Genomic DNA, 26,416 nt, shown 5'->3' on the forward strand with positions numbered 1-26,416 from the left:
GATTCGAGTGAAAATCTACCGATAATTCCCAGTAGGTTACTTATCAAGCCGATCGTATCGACCTACTGCACATGCTGGGATCCTAGCCTCACCTAAACATAACGGCATAAGCACGTAGCACGTAGTCCCAACGTCAACGCATGTCCGCCAACCTCAATCCGGTCGTTTTGGTCTACTGCCTAGTGAGAAACGACAAGCCTCCTCATACCCTATACCAGGGCTGGGCAACTGGCGGCCCGGGGGCCACATGCGGCCCCCACCTTCACTTAATGCGGCCCGCATGTTAATATCATAATACTGATATAGTACTGATTTCAACTGTTACAATTCCAAACCCACTTTAATTACTTCATGACTAGTATTAAATGACTAGTAGCCTACTTAATGACTATTATTAAAATGTCCAATGTAGTTATGTTAACAGTTCATAAAGTTAACATAAGTAGCCTATAACTAAATGCATTTGAAATTAAATAAAAAGGTTACTTTTCAGGATTCCAATTCAAAAATAGCCAAAAAAATGTCTGGTTTTCACTTCAAATATAACAAAAATAGCTGATCTATAAGCTTGTAGATCGTCTATTTTTGCTACGACAGTAATATGCACTGTGGCCCCTCTGGAGTGAGTGTGGAAATATATTGGCCCTCTCCATCAAAGTTGCCCATCCCTGCCCTATACTGTATAACCTAAACATAACCGCAGGCACGTAGCAGCGCGGTACCTACCGTAATCGACGTTTAACTCGTTTTCGTTTTTTCTCAATGCCAATGGCAGCCAGTATTACATGCAGTGGGTCCATAAGATCGGCTTGATAAGTAACCTACTGGGAATTATCGGTAGATATACCATTCGAAAGCGGGTGCATGCGTGCGTGTGTGTGCGTGGGTGTGCGTGTGCGTGCGCTTGCCCATCTGTCCAATTGAGAAAGGGCCCTGCTGCACAGTGTAAGTCTTTGATGCACCCATATGTTATTGAGAGACACTGATGTGCATTAGTCTAGTTCACCCATATGTTATTGAGAGACAAAGAGAGACACTGATGTGCATTAGTCTAGTTCACCCATATGTTATTGAGAGACATTGATGTGCATTAGTCTAGTTCACCCATATGTTATTGAGAGGACACTGATGTGCATTAGTCTAGTTCACCCATATGTTATTGAGAGGTCACTGATGTGCATTAGTCTAGTTCACCCATATGTTATTGAGAGGCATTGATGTGCATTAGTCAAGTTCACCCATATGTTATTGAGAGGCCACTGATGTGCATTAGTCTAGTTCACCCATATGTTATTGAGAGGCATTGATGTGCATTAGTCTAGTTCACCCATATGTTATTGAGAGGCATTGATGTGCATTAGTCAAGTTCACCCATATGTTATTGAGAGGCCACTGATGTGCATTAGTCTAGTTCACCCATATGTTATTGAGAGGCCACTGATGTGCATTAGTCTAGTTCACCCATATGTTATTGAGAGGCATTGATGTGCATTAGTCTAGTTCACCCATATGTTATTGAGAGACCACTGATGTGCATTAGTCTAGTTCACCCATATGTTATTGAGAGGCATTGATGTGCATTAGTCTAGTTCACCCATATGTTATTGAGAGGCATTGATGTGCATTAGTCTAGTTCACCCATATGTTATTGAGAGGCATTGATGTGCATTAGTCTAGTTCACCCATATGTTATTGAGAGGCCACTGATGTGCATTAGTCTAGTTCACCCATATGTTATTGAGAGACACTGATGTGCATTAGTCTAGTTCACCCATATGTTATTGAGAGGCATTGATGTGCATTAGTCTAGTTCACCCATATGTTATTGAGAGGCCACTGATGTGCATTAGTCTAGTTCACCCATATGTTATTGAGAGGCCACTGATGTGCATTAGTCTAGTTCACCCATATGTTATTGAGAGGCATTGATGTGCATTAGTCTAGTTCACCCATATGTTATTGAGAGACAAAGAGAGGCCACTGATTAGTCTTGTTCCAGTCAAAACACCTACAGTATACGTCTTTCAGTGCAAGTGTAGCCTACTGTACCTGCAGGAGTAATTGCTTCACGTCCCTTAATTCTTGGCTTGCTCCGACCTGTAGCAACTGGCATGCATTGTGTGGGTCTGGGGGGGGGGGTGGTGGAGGAGGGGGGGCCTTCATCTCTGTACCGTACCGTTCATATCGTACTGTAGCCTCCAGTTCTGTTTACTATCAGCGATTCAGCGATAACACACGGCTGAGCTGAGCATTCCACAATGTCTGCTCCAGATTGCACCGCACTGATAAGAAACAAAAGGTGTTGACTAGTCGGTGTTATGTATGGACAAATCGAAATTAAAAGAATGTAGACAGTTTTCTGAAATACCTCATGTTTCTGTATCAGTGGTGCTCAATATTTATTAATATTTAATTGTCCACCGACCCCCATCTGAAAATAAGTTGTTCCAGGGACCTCCCCCCCCCCCCCCCCCCCGGATGCAAAGATTTGAGTTAAAAACGTTCACGCTGAAAGAATATGTACCGTATTCGAAGATTTGCGCCATAATCTCACGATTTAAAAGAAATAGCAGACCTAGAAGCTCATAGCGCGGCACTCGGTGCTGCACTATGAGCTTGTAGATCTGCTACATGCCTTCTTGGGACCGAAGCAGAGAAATGTCATACAATAGACAATGGATCAAGGAAGTGAATGGAATCAAGATGTGAATGGACAGAATAAATTACAAATTGAGTTTTTCCCTGCTCAGCTGGAGGGATGAGATGGCAATGTGCCATAAATGTAAACCAGTACTTTTGTCCCTTTTTAACCCTGGCACCCCTATTTTGGACCTAGCCTGTTTAGTTTTTTCAGTTGTCTGTATTTTTTTTTAACAATATCCCATTTTTTTTGTTCTGTTGTTCTTGATAAAATCAACTCGTGATTGAGTTCATCTCCGTTGTCTCACAAACATCCCTGTGCAGGCATTTCATAATCACATCCATCAAAGGGCATCCAGGTTGCATAGAGGTAATTAACCCATTCTGACCTGAGATCAGATTCATACGAGGTTTCCACTGGACACACACTGGTCTGATCAACCCATTCTGACCGGAGATCAGATTCTAAAAATGTCAGTCGTACTTCGATTTAAAAAAAATAGCAGACCTACAAGCTCGTAGCGCGCCACTCGGTGGCGCGCTATGAGCTTGTAGATCTGCTATTTTTCAATAGCTATAGCATAACATGATGCCGACACCAAAATGGGTTCCCGTTCAGAATGGGTTAAAGCAGTCACCTAGAAGCTCGGCTCAGATATTTCTGTTACTTCATAGTTGGCATTGTGCAAGATAATAACATTCATATGAAAACAGTGATGTTTAAATTGTTTTTGAAAGAATAACTCAACCAGAAGAGAGCTCAGATCTCAGATATAGGAAAGTTGATGGGCTTTAGCCCCATGAGCGTCACGTCCACACCAGCCCTGCCTAGTCATGTTTTCATACCGAAAGACTGAACACTACTAGTGTAACTACAGTCCATCCATGCATCCATCCATCTTCAACCGCTTATCCGTAGTCGGGTCGCGGGGGCAACAGCAGGGAGTCAGACGCCATAGCCGACAGAGATCCAGGTCGCGTGTTGGTGTCGCACTCCGAAAAATAGCAGACCTATAAGCCCACGCACGACATGTCGCAGCAACTGTTTTCGGCACACACAGCGCAATGAAGTGCAATAGAATCCAGGCGGTTACATTCAGGGCTCGTCTGGGATGGTGTTCTTCGTTTGGGGGGTGGTTGATTTGGGGCGCAGGTGGTGGTGGTGGTAGATACTGTAGTAGATGTGTGGTTTCCCATGATGTGGGAGACCTGAGTTAGAATACACTTATTTACACATGCTGGGCAGCTGGGCCATATGCTCAGTGGTCACATGCTGGTTACAAATCTCCCCACAAACATCGATGGTGAATCCCAAGCTAATAGAAAAGGCAGGCTTTCCTTTCCTGAAGAGTTGCAATGCAAAAGTTGAAGCCATCGTTCTCACGATAATACAAATCTAAATATATCGGGTGTCCGAACTGCCCAAAGCCCTCCTATGAGACACTGAGTAGGAAGAAATGGTGGTGTTTTATCATGAACATTAGTGAGGACCAATTATAAGAAGAGATGTTGAAAAGTGGTGAAGTGGTCCTTTAAGGACTTTGATGAAGCAGGGATAGAAAATGCCTCACTAAACACGTTGGATCCCCAATGTGCTGAACGCGTGTCTTGTTTTGTCTTCTCCTCCAGATACATCCAGATGCCCAGACCGTTCTGCTTCGAGCCCAGCAACCGCTACGTGGTGGCCATCAGGTTCCAGCGCCACGGCGTCTCTCACAGACACCTCACCGCCTTCATCCTCATCGACTCGGTGAGTCCAAACACCTGCCCTGCTGCACAATCGCACAATCGGTCCCAATTCACGCTTCAAAAACCCTTAAAGATCTTTAACCCTCTAGCACCCAGAGTTGCTTTTTAGCTACAATTTTATTTTAATGAATTACTAAATTATTAAAAAAATATTCTGTTCTTTTTTCACCTAAATGTCATCAGTGATGTTCATTGCAATGCCAATTCAATGCCATTAGTCATGATATTTGCATATAAATACCCCCCACAGAGGCTGAAATTCACACAAATAAAAAATGTTTGGACTCTGTGCAATTTTGAACATTTTTTAACCTAAAACTTTTGACCTTTACCCTAATAAAAGTAGGTAAAATAATTGTAATATATGTTTTTTTGTGATCATTAGAATGTCTAGAACATGTTTTATTCATTATTGTGAAAGATATCCCCCAAATGTAAATTATTAATTTATTATATTATTATATAATTATTATACATTTTTCATCAAACTTTATTATTATTATTTTTTTTACATATTTTTTAGTGTCAGTGCTAGTAGTACAAAGTAGTAGTAAGGTTGAAATCTATTTTTTGCAAGTAGAAATTAATGCGGGTGTTAGAGAGTCCATTTGGTTACCAACTCTCCATCATTTAGCTGGGGACCATCTGGAACCCCCTCCTCAAGGACCACTGGTGGTCCCCGGACCACTGGTTGAAAACCACTGCTGTGGATGTTTGACACAATTAGCATTCTCCACATCCGTGTTGTCTTTGACAGCTATTTTCTCTTGTCCACTAGTCCCAACGTTTTAGTCTTGTTTGTTGACAATATTGTCAATATTTAGTCTTAGTTTTAGGCATCATAGCTTAGTTTTCATTTAGTTTCCATTTAGTTTTCGTCAGTGAAAAAAGGTAGTCGACGAACATTTGTTATCATAATTTTAGTCGACGAAAACAACACTGGTCCACATGAACCTATCCTTCTGCATTGTAGTTCAGCTCAAATTTTGCAGCAGTTTAGCTTCAGGCTCTGATTGCTGTCCAGATACTGCCACCTGGTGGCCATAAATATAAATGCATATTTTACATAAACAGCTGCAGACCAAGCTTTTTCTTATATCATGTGAGATGCGTCTTTGAATGGCTCCCCTATATTTTTACACTTTTAAGATGATTCAGAACACTTTTTTTGAATTTTGACCTCGTATGGATTAATGGCCTGTCATGGGTTAAATAAACGTGGTTATCCCAGCATCTAACATTCCTGGCAAAGAAAATGGAATCATTGATTTAGATTAAGAGTTAAAATGGAGCAGGACCACCGGAAATTACGTGGAATGTTGCCCAGCCTGTAGAGAGGTGTGCTATGTTATGAAATGAGTAATGTTCTGTCCTGTAGAGAGGTGTGCTATGTTATGAAATGAGTAATGTTCTGACCTGTAGAGAGGTGTGCTGCTATGTTATGAAATGAGTAATGTTCTGTCCTGTAGAGAGGTGTGCTATGTTATGAAATGAGTAATGTTCTGACCTGTAGAGAGGTGTGCTATGTTATGAAATGAGTAATGTTCTGACCTGTAGAGAGGTGTGCTATGCTATGAAATGAGTAATGTTCTGACCTGTAGAGAGGTGTGCTGCTATGTTATGAAATGAGTAATGTTCTGACCTGTAGAGAGGTGTGCTATGTTATGAAATGAGTAATGTTCTGACCTGTAGAGAGGTGTGCTATGCTATGAAATGAGTAATGTTCTGACCTGTAGAGAGGTGTGCTGCTATGTTATGAAATGAGTAATGTTCTGACCTGTAGAGAGGTGTGCTATGTTATGAAATGAGTAATGTTCTGACCTGTAGAGAGGTGTGCTATGTTATGAAATAAGTAATGTTCTGACCTGTAGAGAGGTGTGCTATGTTAGGAAATGAGTAATGTTCTGACCTGTAGAGAGGTGTGCTATGTTATGAAATAAGTAATGTTCTGACCTGTAGAGAGGTGTGCTATGCTATGAAATGAGTAATGTTCTGACCTGTAGAGAGGTGTGCTATGTTATGAAATGAGTAATGTTCTGTCCTGTAGAGAGGTGTGCTGCTATGTTATGAAATGAGTAATGTTCTGTCCTGTAGAGAGGTGTGCTATGTTATGAAATGAGTAATGTTCTGACCTGTAGAGAGGTGTGCTCCTATGTTATGAAATGAGTAATGTTCTGACCTGTAGAGAGGTGTGCTATGTTATGAAATGAGTAATGTTCTGTCCTGTAGAGAGGTGTGCTGCTATGTTATGAAATGAGTAATGTTCTGACCTGTAGAGAGGTGTGCTATGTTATGAAATGAGTAATGTTCTGACCTGTAGAGAGGTGTGCTATGTTATGAAATGAGTAATGTTCTGACCTGTAGAGAGGTGTGCTGCTATGTTATGAAATGAGTAATGTTCTGTCCTGTAGAGAGGTGTGCTGCTATGTTATGAAATGAGTAATGTTCTGTCCTGTAGAGAGGTGTGCTGCTATGTTATGAAATGAGTAATGTTCTGTCCTGTAGAGAGGTGTGCTGCTATGTTATGAAATGAGTAATGTTCTGACCTGTAGAGAGGTGTGCTGCTATGTTATGAAATGAGTAATGTTCTGACCTGTAGAGAGGTGTGCTGCTATGTTATGAAATGAGTAATGTTCTGACCTGTAGAGAGGTGTGCTGCTATGTTATGAAATGAGTAATGTTCTGACCTGTAGAGAGGTGTGCTGCTATGTTATGAAATGAGTAATGTTCTGACCTGTAGAGAGGTGTGCTGCTATGTTATGAAATGAGTAATGTTCTGACCTGTAGAGAGGTGTGCTATGTTATGAAATGAGTAATGTTCTGTCCTGTAGAGAGGTGTGCTATGTTATGAAATGAGTAATGTTCTGTCCTGTAGAGAGGTGTGCTATGTTATGAAATGAGTAATGTTCTGACCTGTAGAGAGGTGTGCTATGCTATGAAATGAGTAATGTTCTGACCTGTAGAGAGGTGTGCTATGTTATGAAATGAGTAATGTTCTGACCTGTAGAGAGGTGTGCTATGTTATGAAATGAGTAATGTTCTGACCTGTAGAGAGGTGTGCTATGTTATGAAATGAGTAATGTTCTGACCTGTAGAGAGGTGTGCTGCTATGTTATGAAATGAGTAATGTTCTGACCTGTAGAGAGGTGTGCTGCTATGTTATGAAATGAGTAATGTTCTGTCCTGTAGAGAGGTGTGCTGCTATGTTATGAAATGAGTAATGTTCTGACCTGTAGAGAGGTGTGCTGCTATGTTATGAAATGAGTAATGTTCTGACCTGTAGAGAGGTGTGCTGCTATGTTATGAAATGAGTAATGTTCTGACCTGTAGAGAGGTGTGCTATGTTATGAAATGAGTAATGTTCTGACCTGTAGAGAGGTGTGCTGCTATGTTATGAAATGAGTAATGTTCTGACCTGTAGAGAGGTGTGCTATGTTATGAAATGAGTAATGTTCTGACCTGTAGAGAGGTGTGCTGCTATGTTATGAAATGAGTAATGCTCTGACCTGTAGAGAGGTGTGCTATGCTATGTTATGAAATGAGTAATGTTCTGACCTGTAGAGAGGTGTGCTGCTATGTTATGAAATGAGTAATGTTCTGTCCTGTAGAGAGGTGTGCTATGTTATGAAATGAGTAATGTTCTGTCCTGTAGAGAGGTGTGCTGCTATGTTATGAAATAAGTAATGTTCTGACCTGTAGAGAGGTGTGCTGCTATGTTATGAAATGAGTAATGTTCTGACCTGTAGAGAGGTGTGCTATGTTATGAAATGAGTAATGTTCTGTCCTGTAGAGAGGTGTGCTGCTATGTTATGAAATGAGTAATGTTCTGTCCTGTAGAGAGGTGTGCTATGAAATGAGTAATGTTCTGTCCTGTAGAGAGGTGTGCTGCTATGTTATGAAATGAGTAATGTTCTGTCCTGTAGAGAGGTGTGCTGCTATGTTATGAAATGAGTAATGTTCTGACCTGTAGAGAGGTGTGCTGCTATGTTATGAAATGAGTAATGTTCTGACCTGTAGAGAGGTGTGCTATGTTATGAAATGAGTAATGTTCTGACCTGTAGAGAGGTGTGCTATGTTATGAAATGAGTAATGTTCTGACCTGTAGAGAGGTGTGCTGCTATGTTATGAAATAAGTAATGTTCTGTCCTGTAGAGAGGTGTGCTATGCTATGAAATGAGTAATGTTCTGACCTGTAGAGAGGTGTGCTGCTATGTTATGAAATAAGTAATGTTCTGTCCTGGGTGCCGGTCGCAATTATTTTATAGGGCGGAGATAAGAGTGTTAATTACTGGGGTAAATGTGGATAGTTAACATGTACTCTAAACGCATCTCTCCTTACCTTTCCCTCCAGCTGGTCCTGATCCCCCGGTACACGGAGCTCCCGGGCCTGCAGGGCAACGAGCCGCTGGCGGAGCAGCGCCGCGACGAGATGATCCGCTACATGTGCGTGGACTCCTTCATGATCACGCCCATGCCCGCGCTGGCCGAGATGTGCTCCAAGCTCATCTGCAGCATCTCCGCCATCATCCACGACGGAGCTCTGGGTGAGTCCAGGACACCTCGCAGAGTCCCTGTGTCCCTGTGTCCCTGTGTCCCTCTGTCCCTGTGTCCCTCTGTCCCTGTGTCCCTGTGTATCTCTGTCCCTGTGTCCCTGTGTCCCTCTGTCCCTGTGTCTCTGTGTCCCTCTGTCCCTCTGTCCCTGTGTCCCTGTGTCCCTGTGTCCCTCTGTCCCTCTGTCCCTGTGTCCCTCTGTCCCTGTGTCCCTCTGTCCCTCTGTCCCTCTGTCCCTGTGTCCCTGTGTCCCTCTGTCCCTGTGTCCCTCTGTCCCTGTGTCCCTCTGTCCTTGTGTCCCTGTGTCCCTCTGTCCCTGTGTCCCTCTGTCCCTGTGTCCCTCTGTCCCTCTGTCCCTGTGTCCCTCTGTCCCTCTGTCCCTGTGTCCCTGTGTCCCTGTGTACCTGTGTCCCTCTGTCCCTCTGTCCCTCTGTCCCTGTGTCCCTCTGTACCTCTGTCCCTGTGTCCCTGTGTCCCTCTGTCCCTCTGTCCCTGTGTCCCTCTGTCCCTGTGTCCCTCTGTCCCTCTGTCCCTGTGTCCCTGTGTCCCTCTGTCCCTGTGTCCCTCTGTCCCTGTGTCCCTCTGTCCCTGTGTCCCTCTGTCCCTGTGTCCCTCTGTCTCTGTGTCCCTCTGTCCCTGTGTCCGAGCACGAAAATAGCGTTTGTTCACCACCAAGTGTCACTGTTGGACAGCCTAACACAGAGACACAGACACACACAGGTCAGGGAGGAGGGCTTGTACAGTACAGTACAGTACAGTACAGTACAGTACAGTACAGTACAGTACAGTACAGTACAGTACAGTACAGTACAGTACAGTACAGTACAGTACAGTACAGTACCACTCACTTCAGACAGGTCTGATTTTTCTAATGTCAAATCAAGATAAAAAAGTATTTTTTTTGTTTTCTCCCTCCAGCTTGCCAGTGCGACCCGCAGGGCTCGGTCAGTGCAGAGTGCGATAAGGTCGGAGGTCAATGTCGCTGCAAACCCAACGTGATCGGTCGGCGCTGTGACCAGTGTGCCCCAGGAACCTACGGCTTCGGCCATTACGGTTGCACAGGTGAGACGCTAAGCTAACCTACCATTACGGTTGCACAGGTGAGGCGCTAAGCTAACCTACCATTACGGTTGCACAGGTGAGACGCTAAGCTAACCTACCATTACGGTTGCACAGGTGAGGCGCTAAGCTAACCTACCATTACGGTTGCACAGGTGAGACGCTAAGCTAACCTACCATTACGGTTGCACAGGTGAGGTGCTAAACTAACCTACCATTACGGTTGCACAGGTGAGACGCTAAGCTAACCTACCATTACGGTTGCACAGGTGAGGTGCTAAGCTAACCTACGGCTTATTACAATTAAGAATTACAAAGAAGAAAAACAACAAAAAAAGTGTTGTAACCTGCCATTTTTTTCTACTTTCTAATTCTTTGTTTGGCCCAAAACATTGTGTTTATTGTCATGATTTGTCACGACTCGAGTTGGCTTTTTCCGCGGCGTAACCGTCTTTAAATAAATACTTTTTGAAATGTCTATGAAAAAAAAAAAAAAGGAATTCACTTCTGGTCCTATAGCGTCGTCATGAAAGGGGGCGGGTTAGTTTTAGTCACATTTTAGTCACCTGGAATGTTTTAGTGTTAGTCTAGTTTTAATCTACAGTTGATTTAGTCGACTAAAATGCATTTTGGCGGGCCTTGGTGCCGTCGCAATGACTGTTTTTACACCTGCTGAAGATCTAGAAGCCCAACTTCACAACGCGTCGCAGTAGATCGGCTATTTTCAGCGTGCAACCAAGTGTAAAATGACTTTATACTGGATCTCTTGTCCACTAGTCCCTTCCTAGCATTTTAGTCTAGTTTTTTTATCTGCTGACGAAAATCGTCAGTATTATTTAGTCTCATAGTTTTAGTCATCATAGCTTAGTTTTCATTTAGTTTCCATTTAGTTTTCATCAGTGGAAAAAGGTAGTCGTCGAACATTTTTTCGTCTTAGTTTTAGTCGACGAAAACAACACTGACTGCTGCGACGCTCTATATTGCAGTATTGATACTTTCACTAAAACATTTGTCACCACTTCCTAACCATCTGTCCATTGTACCAAGACATCAGAGACACATACTTCCCACAGATTACAACCACACACGGAGGTTTTGAAAACATGACCAATGACAAAAAACTCCCATATCTGCTGGGCGAAGTACAACAATGTGCAAACACAGCAGCAAGATTTGTGAGTTGCTGTGATAGGAGAAGGATATCAAATGGAACACAACCACCCTAAAGACTAATCATTGTGTATATTCCTGCACTATACCTGCATCGAGTGATCTTGGTACACATAGAAGTTGATCTATTGAAGATTCTGACCTTCAAATGTACATAATTTTTGTTTTGATTGTATTAGTGTATTGTTGTATTGTGCTTTCTGCTTTGGCAATGTAAACGTATGTTTTCTCATGCCAATAAAGCCCTTTGAATTGAATTGAACTGACTGCCCCCTCCTTGGCTCCGCCCCCCATAGCCTGTGACTGCCACTCAGAGGGCTCGGTGAGCCACCAGTGTGACCCGGTGACGGGGCAGTGCCCGTGCCGACCGGGCGCCACGGGGCGCCAGTGCTCGTCGTGCCAGCCGGGCCAGTGGGGGTTCCCCGGCTGCAGCCCCTGCCAGTGCAACGGCCACGCCGAGACCTGTGACACGCACACGGGGGAGTGCACGCTCTGCCGCGACTACACCGCCGGACACCTCTGTGAACGGTACGGAGGTTGATGAGATTTGTATGTATTTATTTCACACAACAAGAGTATGTATACACAATACACACGCATGTAGGGATGGAGCTCCATAACCGATACCCGGAAATCCGAAAACAAGCTTTTTTTAGTACCCGTTTTTCTGCTTATCAAGCCTGTTATCGAGCATAGCATGACATCATGTTTTAACCCATTCTGACCTGTGATCAGATTCTAAAAATGTCTGTTTGAAAGTGATGATGTCACTGGAGGACGGTTTCTAAACTGCCCACAGCCCTCCTATGAGACACACTGAGTAGGAAAACATTGTGCCATTATATCATGATTATTAGTGAGGACCTATTCTATGAAGATAGGTTGAAAAGTGGTGAAGTGGTCCTTTTAATACAAATAATAACAAAACGAACCAAACAAATTGATATAGGCAAGCAAATTAATACATTTGGTAGAATCATGGAGATGGAAATTATGCATTATAAGAGGTTCATGGTGATGTTTTATATTTTTCAACTATATTATTTTTTAAACATTTTCTTACATTTATAGAGAACATTAACGACCCATCCTCCCCATGCGTTAATGTCTCAGGTGTGTGGACGGGTTCTTTGGGAACCCGGTTCTGGGCTCGGGGGGACATTGCCGGCCTTGTCCCTGCCCTGGGAACCCGGGGAGCGGACACTTCAACGGGGACACCTGCTCCGCTGACCAGTCCTCCAATCAGATCGTCTGTAACTGCAGACAGGGATATACCGGTGAGACCCCGATCACTTATAATGCAATGTTCCCATGAGAGGTTATCGTCATTAATGCACGCCTGCCCTGCGGTGCCCGAAGGATATCGCAGACGTGCATTAATGACCATATAGAACACCCTCGGGTGTAATATTGCAATTATACAACAGTTACCCTTAAAGGATAACTTTAGTTTTTTTCAACCAAGGTTCATGTTTTAGGTTGTTATTAGAGAAAGTATAAGATGAGTGTAATTTTTTTTTCATTTGCCGCTTTCTTTTGTTTTAGCGATTTTAGCTATTTTTGACAGGGGGGGCGGGGGCATTCGAGCATGGGGCTAAATATATGTATTTTTTAAGGACCCAAAAAATTATATGTAATTACATGTAATATATGTAATAATTGAAAATATGTTGTTCCAGTGACCCCCCTGGAAGCAAAGATTCTGAGTTGCAAGTAGTAAGTTCTGAGTTGAAAACGTTCGCTCTGAAAGAATATATTCAAAGATCTGCGCCACATTTTCATGATTTTTCAAAAAATAGCAGACCTATACAAGCTCGTATACCGCAGCACTCGGTGCCGCGCTATGAGCTTGTAGATCTGCTATTTTAAAATAGCTAAAGTATAAAATAATGCTTAACCCATTCTGACCTGAGATCAGATTCTAAAAATGTCTTCTACGTCCTGACAGTTTTCTGAAAAAGCTATGTTTCTGTGTCAGTCGTTCAAAAATAGCAGACCTACAAGCTGGCGTGCTACGAGCTTGTAGATCTGCTATTTTTCAATAGCTAAAGCATAGCATATAATGCTAACACCAAAACGGGGTTCCCACCCAAAATGTGTTTAAAAAAAACAACCTCTCGCCCCGCAGGTTCCCGCTGTGACCGCTGTGCCCCCGGGTACCACGGCAACCCGGAGCAGCCCGGAGGCCAGTGTCGCCCGTGCGAGTGCAGCGGGAACATCGACTCGCAGGACCCCGAGTCATGTGACCCGCGCAGCGGCCAGTGTCTCAAGTGTCTGTACTACACCGACGGCAACGCCTGCTCCCACTGCAGACAGGGATACTTCGGCAACGCGCTGGCACACGACTGCAGGCGTGAGTAGTGACCACAATATGAATATGAACCGAATACCGGGTTCCCAGTGTTGTGTGTATGTTGTGTTTATAGCTATATCTATAGCTATATATCTGGTGTTGTGTTCATAGCTATATCTATAGCTATATATCTGGTGTTGTGTTCATAGCAGACTCCTCACTCAAAATGTGCACTCGCAGTTTGGGGCAACTCCAAAGCAATCTCCACACGCCCCAACATTTTATTGAGGGGGTTAGTGTCAACCCCTTACATCTGTGTCGGATCGCTGGTTAGACTGGCATATTCACCCATACCGATTATGACCAAATCAGGGCCGAGCCGGTTTTTATATATTTTTTGCTGCTTACGCCTTTTATTGTTTTGTTGAAGGGACAGACAGTAGGCTGACAGGAAACGGGAGAGAGAGATGGGGGGGGGGGGGAAGACATGCAGTAAAGGCCGTGTGGGGCTCGGGAGTCGAACCCGCGGCACACTGCGACTGGATTACCAGTCGGGTGCCCAGACGGTTACGCCACCGCCTGGGCCACATCACTAGTTTTAACCCCTTGTTGTCTCCTCCAGGCTGTGTGTGTGTGTGTGTGTGTGTGTGTGTGTGTGTGTGTGCAGTACCGGTTCTAGGCCTTTTGAGGCCCTAGGCAACATACCACTGGTAGTGGTCCTACCCCCCCCCCAAATGTTTATAAACAAATCCCAAATGTTTGTAAACAAATCCCAAATGTTTATAAACAAATCCCAAAATGTTTATATTCAAATCACAAATGTTTATAAACAAATCACAAATGTTTATAAACAAATCACAAATGTTTATAAACAAATACCAAAATGTTTATAAACAAATCCCATGAGACTTGGTCCTACCCCCCCGACCATGAGACTTACTACAGGCCAACTGGTAGTGGTCCTACCCCCCCCCATGAGACTTACAAATCCCAAATGTTTATAAACAAATCCCAAATGTTTGTAAACAAATCCCAAATGTTTATAAACAAATCCCAAATGTTTATAAACAAATCACAAATGTTTATAAACAAATCACAAATGTTTATAAACAAATACCAAAATGTTTATAAACAAATACCAAAATGTTTATAAACAAATCCCATGAGACTTGGTCCTACCCCCCCGACCATGAGACTTACTACAGGTCAACTGGTAGTGGTCCTAGTGTGTGTGTGTATTTTAACCCCTTGTCTCCTGGTCCTCCAGGCTGTGTGTGTGTATTTTAACCCCTTGTCTCCTGGTCCTCCAGGCTGTACGTGCGTGTTTTAACCCCTTGTCGTCCTCCAGGCTGTGTGTGTATTTTAACCCCTTGTCTCCTGGTCCTCCAGGCTGTACGTGTGTATTTTAACCCCTTGTCTCCTGGTCCTCCAGGCTGTGTGTGAGTGTATTTTAACCCCTTGTCTCCTGGTCCTCCAGGCTGTGTGTGTGTGTGTGTGTGTGTGTGTGTGTGTGTGTGTATTTTAACCCCTTGTCTCCTGGTCCACCAGGCTGTACGTGTGTATTTTAACCCCTTGTCGTCCTCCAGGCTGTGTGTGTATTTTAACCCCTTGTTGTCTCCTCCAGGCTGTGTGTGTGTATTTTAACCCCTTGTCTCCTTGTCCTCCAGGCTGTACGTGCGTGTATTTTAACCCCTTGTCTCCTGGTCCTCCAGGCTGTACGTGCGTGCCGTCCGGGACCCTCCAGTCCTACTGCGCGGACGGCCTGTGCCACTGTGACCGGCTGACCGGCGCCTGCCCCTGCCGGGACCACGTGGAGGGTCCCGGCTGTGACCAGTGCGCCCCCAACCACTGGAACTACGGCCAGGAGGGAGGCTGTGAGCCCTGTGGCTGTGACCCGCAGCACGCCCTGGGCGCGCACTGCAACATGGTACGGTAGAGAGACACTGCAACATGGTACAGTAGAGAGACCAGGGGTTACATGTAAAGGGACCCTTGACCTATGTTAATGACGTTTACAGTATAGAGACCAGTGGTTCTCAAATCTTGTTACATGTAAAGGGACCTGTAACTCATCCATCGCCACCAGGGGTCGCCACCATCCATATGAGCCCCCTGGCTGTCACTCACTCGTTCTAACTGTCTACAGTATGTCTCTCTCTCTCTCTCTCTGATTCTCTGTTGTGTTCATCTGTAGTCTCTCTCTCTATCTCTCTCTCATCTGTAGTTTACAGGTCAGTGCTACTGTAGTCCAGGCTTCTCTCTCTCTCTCTCTCTCTCTGTTGTGTTCATCTGTAGTCTCTCTCTCTATCTCTCTCTCATCTGTAGTTCTCAGGTCAGTGTTACTGTAGTCCAGGCTTCTCTCTCTCTCTGTGTTGTGTTAACCTGTAGTCTCTCTCTCATCTGTAGTTCTCAGGTCAGTGTTACTGTAGTCCAGGCTTTTCTCTCTCTCTGTGTTGTGTTAACCTGTAGTACTAGTCTCTCTCTCATCTGTAGTTCTCAGGTCAGTGTTACTGTAGTCCAGGCTTCTCTCTCTCTCTCTCTCTCTGATTCTCTGTTGTGTTAACCTGTAGTCTCTCTCTCATCTGTAGTTCTCAGGTCAGTGTTACTGTAGTCCAGGCTTCGGGGGGAAACGCTGTAATGAGTGTGAACAGTTCCACTGGGGAGACCCACGGGTGCGCTGCGAAGGTAACTCATCTAAAACGCGTGTGTGTGTGTGCGTATTTTTCAACAGCTAAAGGATATTACAAAATGCTTTAGCTGAACCAGGCCCATCTCATCTCCTCTCACACGACCGCTTATCTCCGCACACCAACCTCTCCTCTCCCCCCTGTCCCCCCATCTCTCCCCACTCTCCCCCTCCTCCCCCCTCTCCCCCCCCCCTCTCCCCTCCTCCCTCCCCCCCCCCCCTCCAGAGTGCAGCTGTCACCACCTGGGCTCGGAGACGGCGCAGTGCGACCGCGCGTCGGGCGCCTGCGAGTGCCGCCAGGGCGCGGCCGGCCGCCGCTGCGACGAGTGCGCGCGCGGCCACACGGGCGTGTTCCCGGCGTGCGCGCCCTGCCACCCCTGCTTCGCGCTGTGGGACGAGGCCGTGCGGCAGATCCGGACGCACCTGGAGCGGCTCCGAGACGCCGCCGACCGCATCGGCCAGGAGAGGCCGCCCCCGGGGGAGGGGGAGGCCACGGGGGGGGGCGTCGGTAACGCACGCCTCCGCGACCTGGAGAGGAAGCTGAGGACGGTCCAGGACCTCCTGCTGACCGGAGGAGGAGGAGACAGCGAGCGCCTGCATCAGCTGATCGGACAGAGCATCGACGACCTCAGGTGATTATTATATTAGACTGTTTAACAGCAGTCCCGCCCCCTTTCTTGACCACGCTAGAACCAGAAGTGAATTCCTCGTTCATTTTCCTGATAGGCTTTTCAAAAAGTATTTATTTAAAGACGGTTACGCCGCGACAAATCATGACAACAAACACAATATTTTGTGCTGATCAAATCATTTGAGAGATGAAAATAAAGGCAGGTTACAACACTATTTGTTTTGTTTTTCTTCTTACTAATTATTTGATCGGCCCAAAACATTGTAATTGTTGTCATGATTTGTCACGATCCGAGTTGGCTTTGTCCGCGGCGTAACCGTCTTTAAATAAATACTTTTTGAAAAGCCTATGGGCAAAATGAATGGAGAATCATTTCCTGGGCCACTCGCCGTTCTGAAACGGGGCGGGACTGCGACGGTCTATAGACCCCCAAATTGACACCTATTTTCCCGCAGACCCCCATTTGAAAAGATATGCAAGGGACCCCCCCATAAGAGTTTTTTTTTTTTTAAGAGAAGATTTTGCTCTAGCAGTGATTCTCAACCAGTTTGACCTGCATTAGGCTACGGACCTAACCTGACGCTGCCAGATGGAGTTGAGCTAACACCAATCCGTTCCGTACCGAACCAATCAGCGTGAGCTAAGGGCGGGATATGTGCGAAACCGGATGTGAAGCTATATAGACACGTCAATATGATTGGTTGTGTTTGCACGCCCACACGGTGATAGACAGACGGTCCCATCCAATCATCTACCAAGTATCTTGAAAAAAAGGAACAGCCCCGTCATCGAATTTGCTTCCGCGATCCCAGATCCCAATAAGCTGTGAAACAAATTTGTGTAGCAAGCTTCTTGGATCTGGCAGCGTCAGGTTACTACGGACCCCCCATTTGATGGAATTTCTATCTCTGAGACCCCCCAATTTATATTGTAAAATCAATGTTAATTTAACTCTGAGAGCCATTTTGGTTCCATTTGTACACTCTCAGAGTTACAGACCGATAAATGTCCATTTGGTTTCCAACTATCATTTAGCTGGGTGGGACCCCCTGGAACTCCCTCAAGGACCCCCTGGGTAACAGGACCATATAGAGCGTCTCATGACATTTTCGTCGACTAAAACTAGACACTAAAACAATCCAGGTGACTAAAAATGTGACTGAAACTAAACGAAAACTATTCAAGAGAAAAAAGGGGAAAAAAATCCAAATTTGTTTGTCAAAAAAAATCAACACTGTACTGTACCACCTCCTAGAACTGCAGCATCACTCCCAATCTTCCGCCGTAGTCTGAAAACCCACCTTTTCAGACTCCATCATGGCCCCATAGCACTTACCCCACCCCCTGTCTGTTTTTGATACAGACTTATAGCATGTTATGTAGACAGCACTATAATTGCATTGTATGTAGTCATAGCACGTCATAGTACATTATGTATAGCATTAGTAGTATATATCATGTATAGTTCATTATATATTGCACTGTTTTCTTAGCTTACGCATGTTTCATGATAAATGCTTTTTATGTGATGTATTCCCATGCTTTTTTGTTCTTGCTTAATGTAAGTCGCTCTGGATTAAGAGCGTCTGATAAATGCCTAAATTGTAAATTGTCTCCCACGGCAGGGCTGAGATCGCCCTGACGGACGGCCGTCTGATGAGCGCGGTCCAGGAGCTCCAGGGCGTGGCGGAGAGGGACGAGACCCTGCGGGACACGCTGACCTCTCTGGAGGGAGAGCTGAGGGCCGTCAACGGCACCCTGGGAGGGAAACGCAGGCAGCTGGAGAACTACCTCACCTCAGGCTTCACTGGTGATTAAACCCATTTAGAACTATACCTCACCTCAGGCTTCACTGGTGATTACACCCATTTAGAACTACCTCACCTCAGGCTTCACTGGTGATTAAACCCATTTAGAACTACCTCACCTCAGGCTTCACTGGTGATTAAACCCATTTAGAACTACCTCACCTCAGGCTTCACTGGTGATTAAACCCATTTAGAACTACCTCACCTCAGGCTTCACTGGTGATTAAACCCATTTAGAACTACCTCACCTCAGGCTTCACTGGTGATTACACCCATTCTGAACGGGAACCCATTTTGGTATTAACATCATGTTATGCTTTAGCTATTGAAAAATAGCAGATCTACAAGCTCATAGCGCGCCACCGAGTGGCGCGCTACGAGCTTGTAGGTCTGCTATTTTTCAAAAATCAAAGAGCGACTGACATTTTTTAGAATCTGATCTCAGGTCAGAATGGGTTCATCAGACCAGTGTGTGTCAAGTGGAAACCTCGTATGAATCTGATCTCAGGTCAGAATGGGTTAAACCCATTTAGAACTACCTCACCTCAGGCTTCACTGGTGATTAAACGTTCACGGCACGCACCATCACAACCTTTCTTTCTTTCTTTCTTTCTTTCTGTAGTAACTTGAATACTGAAGACAGACGCCACACAATGACTACGTAATCAATAGACTTCTTGTTTATTTCCAAGGCACGGACTGATCACGGACAAGCTGTCTCAGCGTTATTGTCAGCATTGTTTGCTACAGTCAGTCACTCATATATGATACAGTCTGTTTCTAGCGAAAATGTAACTAATTCAGTAGCAGTAACATTAGCGTTTTCTCTCAGTCAGTTGATTCTTCATATCCATATGAGTGAAACGGCCGGGGTGACATGTTTATTTTTAAAACACAGTTCTTATACGAGGCGATCTATATTCCCCCTATGGGGGGGATTACTCATAGAGCTTCCGTTCCTCCAGACTGTATGACGGAAGCATTAGAACATTGAGAGAGGCAACCGTCTGACTATACAAACTGCCTTATCCCAGTCTGGTGTACTTGTGCCCCCTCTTGGCCAGGCCCTGTAAATACAGTCCTTAACATGCCTATAGTAATCCCACAAAATAACAATTTTCTTTCTTTTTCTTTCTTTCTCTCGTTTGTCCATTCCTTTTCTATTCCCTCCCAGATAAGTATGAGAACGTGAAGAAGTACTTCCGTGAGTCGTCGGAGGCGGAGCGTCGGTGCAACGCCTCGGTGTCGGGCCCGTCCAGCGCCGTGGGCCAGTCCAAGGCGGCCCGGAAGTTTACCCAAGGCCTGCTGGACGCCAGGAAGGACCAGTTCCTCCGTACGGCGGCGGCGCACACGAGGTCCCTGGACGAGCTGGAGCACAAAGCCCACGACATGGACAAGAAGGTCCATCACCTCAGTCACAAGGTATGGGCTCTCTTAAAGGGACACTTCACCCTTTTTGCAAAAAAATATATGTTAATGACGTTTAGAAGCTTTAGAACACACTCCTGGGGGTCTTTATGTGTGTAATATGTGGTTTTAGATATTTTAGATTGTAGCAGTGAGCCTGTTGTCTCTGATGTCATGGACACTGGGCTCACTTCCTTCCTGGACTACAATTCCCATAATTCTTTGGTGCACTGCTCCTCCTTGTGGATAGGGGGGAGAGCTGTCTTACTGAGACAACATGTAGTCCAGGAAGGAAGTGAGCCCAGTGTCCATGACATCAGAGACAACAGGCTCACTGCTACAATCTAAAATATCTAAAACCACATATTACACACATAAAGACCCCCAGGAAAGTGTTCTAAAGCTTCTAAACGTCATTAACATATATTCTTTTGCAAAAAGGGTGAAGTGTCCCTTTAACCTCATTCTGTGGCGAGAGGAACCCCTTTTGGTGTTGGCATCATGTTATGCTTTATAGCTATTGAAAAATATCAGATCTACAAGCTCGTAGCGCGCCACCGAGTGGCGCGCTACGAGCTTGTAGGTCTGCTATTTTTTGAAAAATCGAAGAACCACTGACATAGAAACATGGCTTTTTCAGAAAACTGTTATGATTTAGAAGATTGTTTTTGGAATCTGGTCTCAGGTCTAAACCCAAACTGGTCAACCCATTTAGACCTGAGAACAGATTCTACTATAATGTCTTCTAAATCCTGACAGTTGTTCTGAAAAACCCTGTGTTTGTGTGTCAGTTCAGTTGTTCTCAAACATTTTCATGTCAACGACACCCAGAATTATATTTAATTGGCCGAGGACCCCCCATCTGATTTGAGTTTAAAGCGTTCACTGTGAAAGAATATGTGACCACATTTGACTGAGGGACTGCCATTGGATTTTCTTTAATTTTTTCATGTCATATGAAAGCAGGGAATCATAGCTTCAAATTGACATATTGGGTTGTTCAGTTTGACCCACCAGTGTTGGAGATATATATGGCTTATAGAGTAATGTCTTGCAGAGAAACAGCGAGTTGAGAAAACAGGCTTGAAATCTAATTACACCTAGCTACATGTTTAAGCATTTATTTCATATTTACATGTGGATTTCAGCTCTGACACTTATTTCAGACATGCTCTAGTATGTGAAGAGCTGGAATCTGCGCGATGGCAGTCTCTCAGTCAAATCCGGTCACATACTGTCTGTATGTGTAGGATTATCAATGTATTTATGATTATCCTAATACATGATACTGTATAAAAATCACACCCGTGTGAAGTGAGGGGCACTAATATAATTATAAAGTCTAGCTCATGTTGATTACAAAACGGTGCCAACACAAACATTACATTTTCTTTATTGTTAATGGCATTCTTCAGCGCCACCTGGTGGTCACCAGTTTAGGCTCGGAGTGCCAATTCTCCCATTATAAAGAGAGAAATAATTTGTCATTCTATTATGCATGTAATGTGAATGTCATCACCTGTACACCAGATTAGAGGAACTTTCAAAATATGGATAAAAAAATAAAATAAAAATCCCAAGGGAAGACGTCTTGACGCCCGTGGCATCCATTACTTAGTAGGCAATTAGACGTCTTGACGTTTATGGCTACTAAACAGTTTTAATGTTTGTGTTAGGGACAAGATGATTTTAAATGTACGAGATGAGTACATTTTCCCTTCATTGTCGATGGCGTTTTTGAAAGAAACATTGAACTAAAAACAAACATTAAACCTGTATATAGGTACAATGGGTGAGGTCCATGGCTAGTAGATTGGATGGAGCCCTGTTGCACAACACAGGTATAAGCAAGACGTTCTTTATTGAAATACTGACAACGTTTCCATCTATTTTGATCTTCATCAGGTCATGATGAACATACACAAAAGTTTGTACTTTTATACTAAGGGAGTGCCCCCATTACCCAATCAAAACACCACATTTTGGTGCCCCTCCCATCACTACAGGTGTGACACGTCAACCCTGAGTGAGTGGGTGGGGACCCAGACATGTTGCTGTAAATATAGCCTGTTCAGAGGTCCATGGCTATAACAACCCGTCCTCCTCCCCCTTCCCAGGTGTGCGGCGGTCACAGCGACGCCAGCGCCAACGGCAGCTGCCCGGCGGCCAGCCGCTGTGGCGGCGCGGGATGCCGCGACGGCCGCGGTCAGCACCACTGCGGCGGGGGGGAGGGGTGCAACGGCACGGTCAGCACGTCCCTGAGCGCCTTCGGGCGAGCCCGCGACGTCAGCGACAACCTGACCGCCGCTGGCGAGGAGCTGCAGCGCATGGCCAAGAAGGTGTGTTGCTAAAAGCTGTGAATTAAGTAGCCTCGGAAACACAGACGTTTTTTATTTCCAGGGAGGAAAAAAAAGTCTGGGACCGAGTCCACTTCAATTCGGCATACAGTAGCGCAAACGTCACTCTCTGCTTATTTCTGATCGTCTGCACCTTTGTTAAATTGACGCACACACGCACACACACACACTCCTCTCTCTCTCTGTCGCTCTAATTAATTAGTCTCATGTAGGCTATGAATTAAGTGACGACAAAGATAATGTTGTCATTGATGGTGAACACTGTGTAGCAAGAGACGTTTTGGATGGAAACAGGAGCCATGATTTGGATGGGGTTTTTCCAGCCATTTGTTTCACTTTATTTTTTAACCCATTTAGACCTGAGAACGATTCTACAAATGTCTTCTATAAGAGTTATATATATATAGTTTTCTGAAAAACCCGATGTTTCTTATGTCAGTCGTTCTCAAACATGTTCATGTCAAGGACCAAAAGGTCCAAAAAAAATTAACCAAAAAAAAGGTGACCACCCAGAGGCAAAGATTTGAGTTAAAAATGTTCGCTCTGAAAGAATATATGCAAAGATTTGCACCACGTTTTCACGATTTTTCAAACATTGCAGACCTACAAGCTCGTAGCGCGGCTATGATCTTATAGATCTGCTATTCTTCAATACCTAAAGCCTAAAACACCAAGAGAGGTTCCCACCCAAAATGGGTTAAATATATACAGTATATATCATTTTCATCCCACGATTTTGCAACCCTTTTTTTTTTTTTTGTAATCCTGGACGCTACACTTCCTCTGCCAACCTGGGGAACTTCTCTGCCGCAGGTCGGTCGGTAGGACGGCGGAATTGGATCTCGCTGTCTCTCCACATGTACTGTACTTTTACTGTTATCATCTCTACTGGTCTAAATGTTCTCTTCTCTCTCTTGGTGTCATGTCTCTTCTCTCAGCTGCAGGACGTGGCCTTGCTGACCCAGGAGGTGAAGAAGCAGGCCAGGGACACCCTGGACAAAGCCCGGAGGAAGAAGGGCCATTTTGAAGACTCCAACAAGAAGCTGAAGGACTTCATCCAGAAGATCAGAGACTTCCTCACCGGTATTTATACCCCTGACCATTAATCATGATATATCTTTCTGATTAAGAATTAAATAATTAATCCTGATTTAAATATGCCACAGCCGTTCAGTGTTAGAGTGTCAGTCACAGATCCACATCCCATGTCATGGCTGGCTGTGGCTCAGGAGGTAGAGCAGGTCGTCCAATGATCCCTGGGTCGGCCGTTCGAAACCCTGTCGAAGTGTCCTTGGGCAAGAGACTGAATGAGTCGGTTGGTTCTAGCTTGCCATAACGATAGATAACTTTTATTGTAACCAACGCAACGCGCTCTGACTTATGGTGCGTTGCCCGCTTAAATCAACATTATAATATACCGGTATGTAAAGGGTTGCACACACACACACCAATAATTAATTTTAACTGTTTCATTAACTACATGATCACAAATAAAACAGTCATACCCGGAAGTTATGCAGGAACGCCTACTGAGGGGGCAAAAAAAATCTACTTTCTGGCCTTGACAGCCCGTACATGCAAACAGAAAGGTCTGATTGTATTAAACAATGTTAAACAACTCAGTTTGCCATTGACTTTATCCATGCGCGTACGCTCTACATTACACTGGTGCTAGCTCGCCACCGTCGGTGTGTGAATGTGGGAAGTGAGGACGCTGGCGTCGACTGTACGCCGCTTCACCTCCCAAATAATGTATGAATGAATGACCGAACCATTGTAAAGCGCTTTGAGCTGCCCTAGAAATGCAATTATTTTGTACTTTTGAGCATTATTTTGTGTTCTTTGAGTTCCTTTTTCGTGAATTGAAATAGCAGTGATTAAGCCGACAACAGTATGATCTTGTACAGGTAATAATATAGTGGCCTCAGAAAACCAGACTTTTTTTATATCCAGGGGGAAAAAAAGAGTCCACTTTAATACGGCATAGAGTAGCGCAAACGTCACTCACTCTTTGCTGATTTCTGATCGTCTGCACCTTTGTTAAATTGACGCACACACGTACACACACACACACACACACACACACACACACACACACACACACACACACACACACACACACACACACACACACACACACTTGAATTATTTTATTTGGATCTGCACAAGAGGCGTAATACAATAGACCCAAACACTGATCAGAATTAGGTTATACATCATATGGTCCAACCAGATATAGCTGCTGCACATGCTTAACACACAGAGGGAAAAGAAGAGATTGTTGACATACTATTACTTGACACTACTAGACAGGATGTTTGTTTGGGGTTTTTTAAGCCACCTAGGGATAAATGAAACAACGCCTTCTCCAGACAGACAGACTGCCCACTGAGACAGAACAGTATTTAGCCAGCTTTTTTGCACACACACACACACACACACACACACACACACACACACACACACACACACACACACACACTCCGCACTCTCTCTGTCGCTCTAATTAATTAGTCTCATGTCGCGCAGCTGCGTCTAGATTCTCCCCGGCGCATCCTGCTGGGGAGCTGCCTTATATGCCATAGAAAGCATGGGTGGACCCACAGGCTAATAATCCTATGCCATAGAAAGCATGGGTGGACCCCCAGGCTAATAATCCTATATATGCCATAGAAAGCATGGGTGGACCCACAGGCTAATAATCCTATGCCATAGAAAGCATGGGTGGACCCCCAGGCTATAATAATAACATCGTGACACCATGGTGGACCTGTCTCTTCCTTCCCGCCCAGAGGAGGGAGCCGACCCGGAGAGCATCGAGAAGGTGGCCCTGCAGGTTCTGGCCATCACGCTGCCCGCCAACCGGGCCAGCCTGGACACGGTCATCCAGCAGATCAACAGCAGCATGGCCAACCTCACCCACATAGAGGGCGTCTACAACCACACCTCGGAGCAGCTGCACAGGGCCAAGGACCTGCTCCACAGGGCCAAGGACGCCAAGTGAGTGGGAGGGAGTGGGAGGGAGTTGGAGGGGGTGGGAGGGAGTGGGAGGCAGTGGGAGGAAGTGGGAGGAAGTGGGAGGGAGTGGGAGGCAGTGGGAGGAAGTGGGAGGCGGTGGGAGGGGGTGGGAGGGAGTGGGAGGGAGTGGGAGGCGGTGGGAGGGAGTGGGAGGGGGTGGGAGGCAGTGGGAGGGAGTGGGAGGCAGTGGGAGGGAGTGGGAGGCAGTGGGAGGGAGTGGTAGGGGGTGGGAGGCAGTGGGAGGCAGTGGGAGGGAGTGGGAGGCGGTGGGAGGGAGTGGGAGGCAGTGGGAGGCGGTGGGAGGCGGTGGGAGGGGGTGGGAGGCGGTGGGAGGCGGTGGGAGGGGGTGGGAGGCAGTGGGAGGGAGTTGGAGGGAGTTGGAGGGAGTGGGAGGGGGTGGGAGGCGGTGGGAGGGAGTGGGAGGGGGTGGGAGGCAGTGGGAGGGAGTGGGAGGCAGTGGGAGGGAGTGGTAGGGGGTGGGAGGCAGTGGGAGGGAGTGGGAGGGGGTGGGAGGGGGTGGGAGGGAGTGGGAGGCAGTGGGAGGGGGTGGGAGGCAGTGGGAGGGAGTGGGAGGGGGTGGGAGGCGGTGGGAGGCAGTGGGAGGCTGTGGAAGGGAGTGGGAGGGAGTGGGAGGCAGTGGGAGGGAGTGGGAGGCAGTGGGAGGGAGTGGGAGGGGGTGGGAGGGGGTGGGAGGGAGTGGGAGGCAGTGGGAGGCTGTGGGAGGGAGTGGGAGGCAGTGGGAGGGAGTGGGAGGCAGTGGGAGGGAGTGGGAGGCAGTGGGAGGGAGTGGGAGGGAGTGGGTGGGAGGCAGTGGGAGGGAGTGGGAGGCGGTGGGAGGAAGTTGCCGCCGCCTGTTGTTCCTGCCTGTCGACTACAAAACAATACTACAACATGACGTAACCATATCCGCTCCCGACAGGATCATACGGACTTTTGAAAGGCTTTCCTCCGAGGTGGTGGAAAGCCTGGTGAGGCGAGGTTAGTGGGAAGGAGGGAGGGATGCAGTGGGAGGCAGTGGGAGGGAGGCAGTGGGAGGGAGGGAGGGAG

The 26,416-nt window shown here is 45.8% G+C and overlaps 1 protein-coding gene across 1 annotated transcript in view; it reads left to right on the top strand.

The window, feature by feature from the left end:
* The window catches only part of lamb2l (laminin, beta 2-like), a 112,782-nt gene that overhangs the window by 78,474 nt on the left and 7,892 nt on the right, over positions 1-26,416 (top strand). Inside the window, exons 18-31 of the mRNA XM_080763692.1 lie at positions 4,270-4,390; positions 8,741-8,933; positions 9,859-10,002; positions 11,466-11,697; positions 12,283-12,446; positions 13,298-13,522; positions 15,175-15,389; positions 16,051-16,147; positions 16,375-16,780; positions 18,405-18,589; positions 19,762-20,009; positions 22,112-22,333; positions 23,290-23,434; positions 25,144-25,351. Coding sequence (XP_080619818.1) covers positions 4,270-4,390; positions 8,741-8,933; positions 9,859-10,002; positions 11,466-11,697; positions 12,283-12,446; positions 13,298-13,522; positions 15,175-15,389; positions 16,051-16,147; positions 16,375-16,780; positions 18,405-18,589; positions 19,762-20,009; positions 22,112-22,333; positions 23,290-23,434; positions 25,144-25,351 — 2,805 coding nt within the window. The remainder of the gene's footprint in view (positions 1-4,269; positions 4,391-8,740; positions 8,934-9,858; positions 10,003-11,465; positions 11,698-12,282; positions 12,447-13,297; positions 13,523-15,174; positions 15,390-16,050; positions 16,148-16,374; positions 16,781-18,404; positions 18,590-19,761; positions 20,010-22,111; positions 22,334-23,289; positions 23,435-25,143; positions 25,352-26,416) is intronic.

Source organism: Protomyctophum bolini, assembly GCF_963924005.1.
Source record: "Protomyctophum bolini genome assembly, chromosome: 5".
Classification (NCBI taxonomy): Eukaryota; Metazoa; Chordata; class Actinopteri; order Myctophiformes; family Myctophidae; genus Protomyctophum; species Protomyctophum bolini.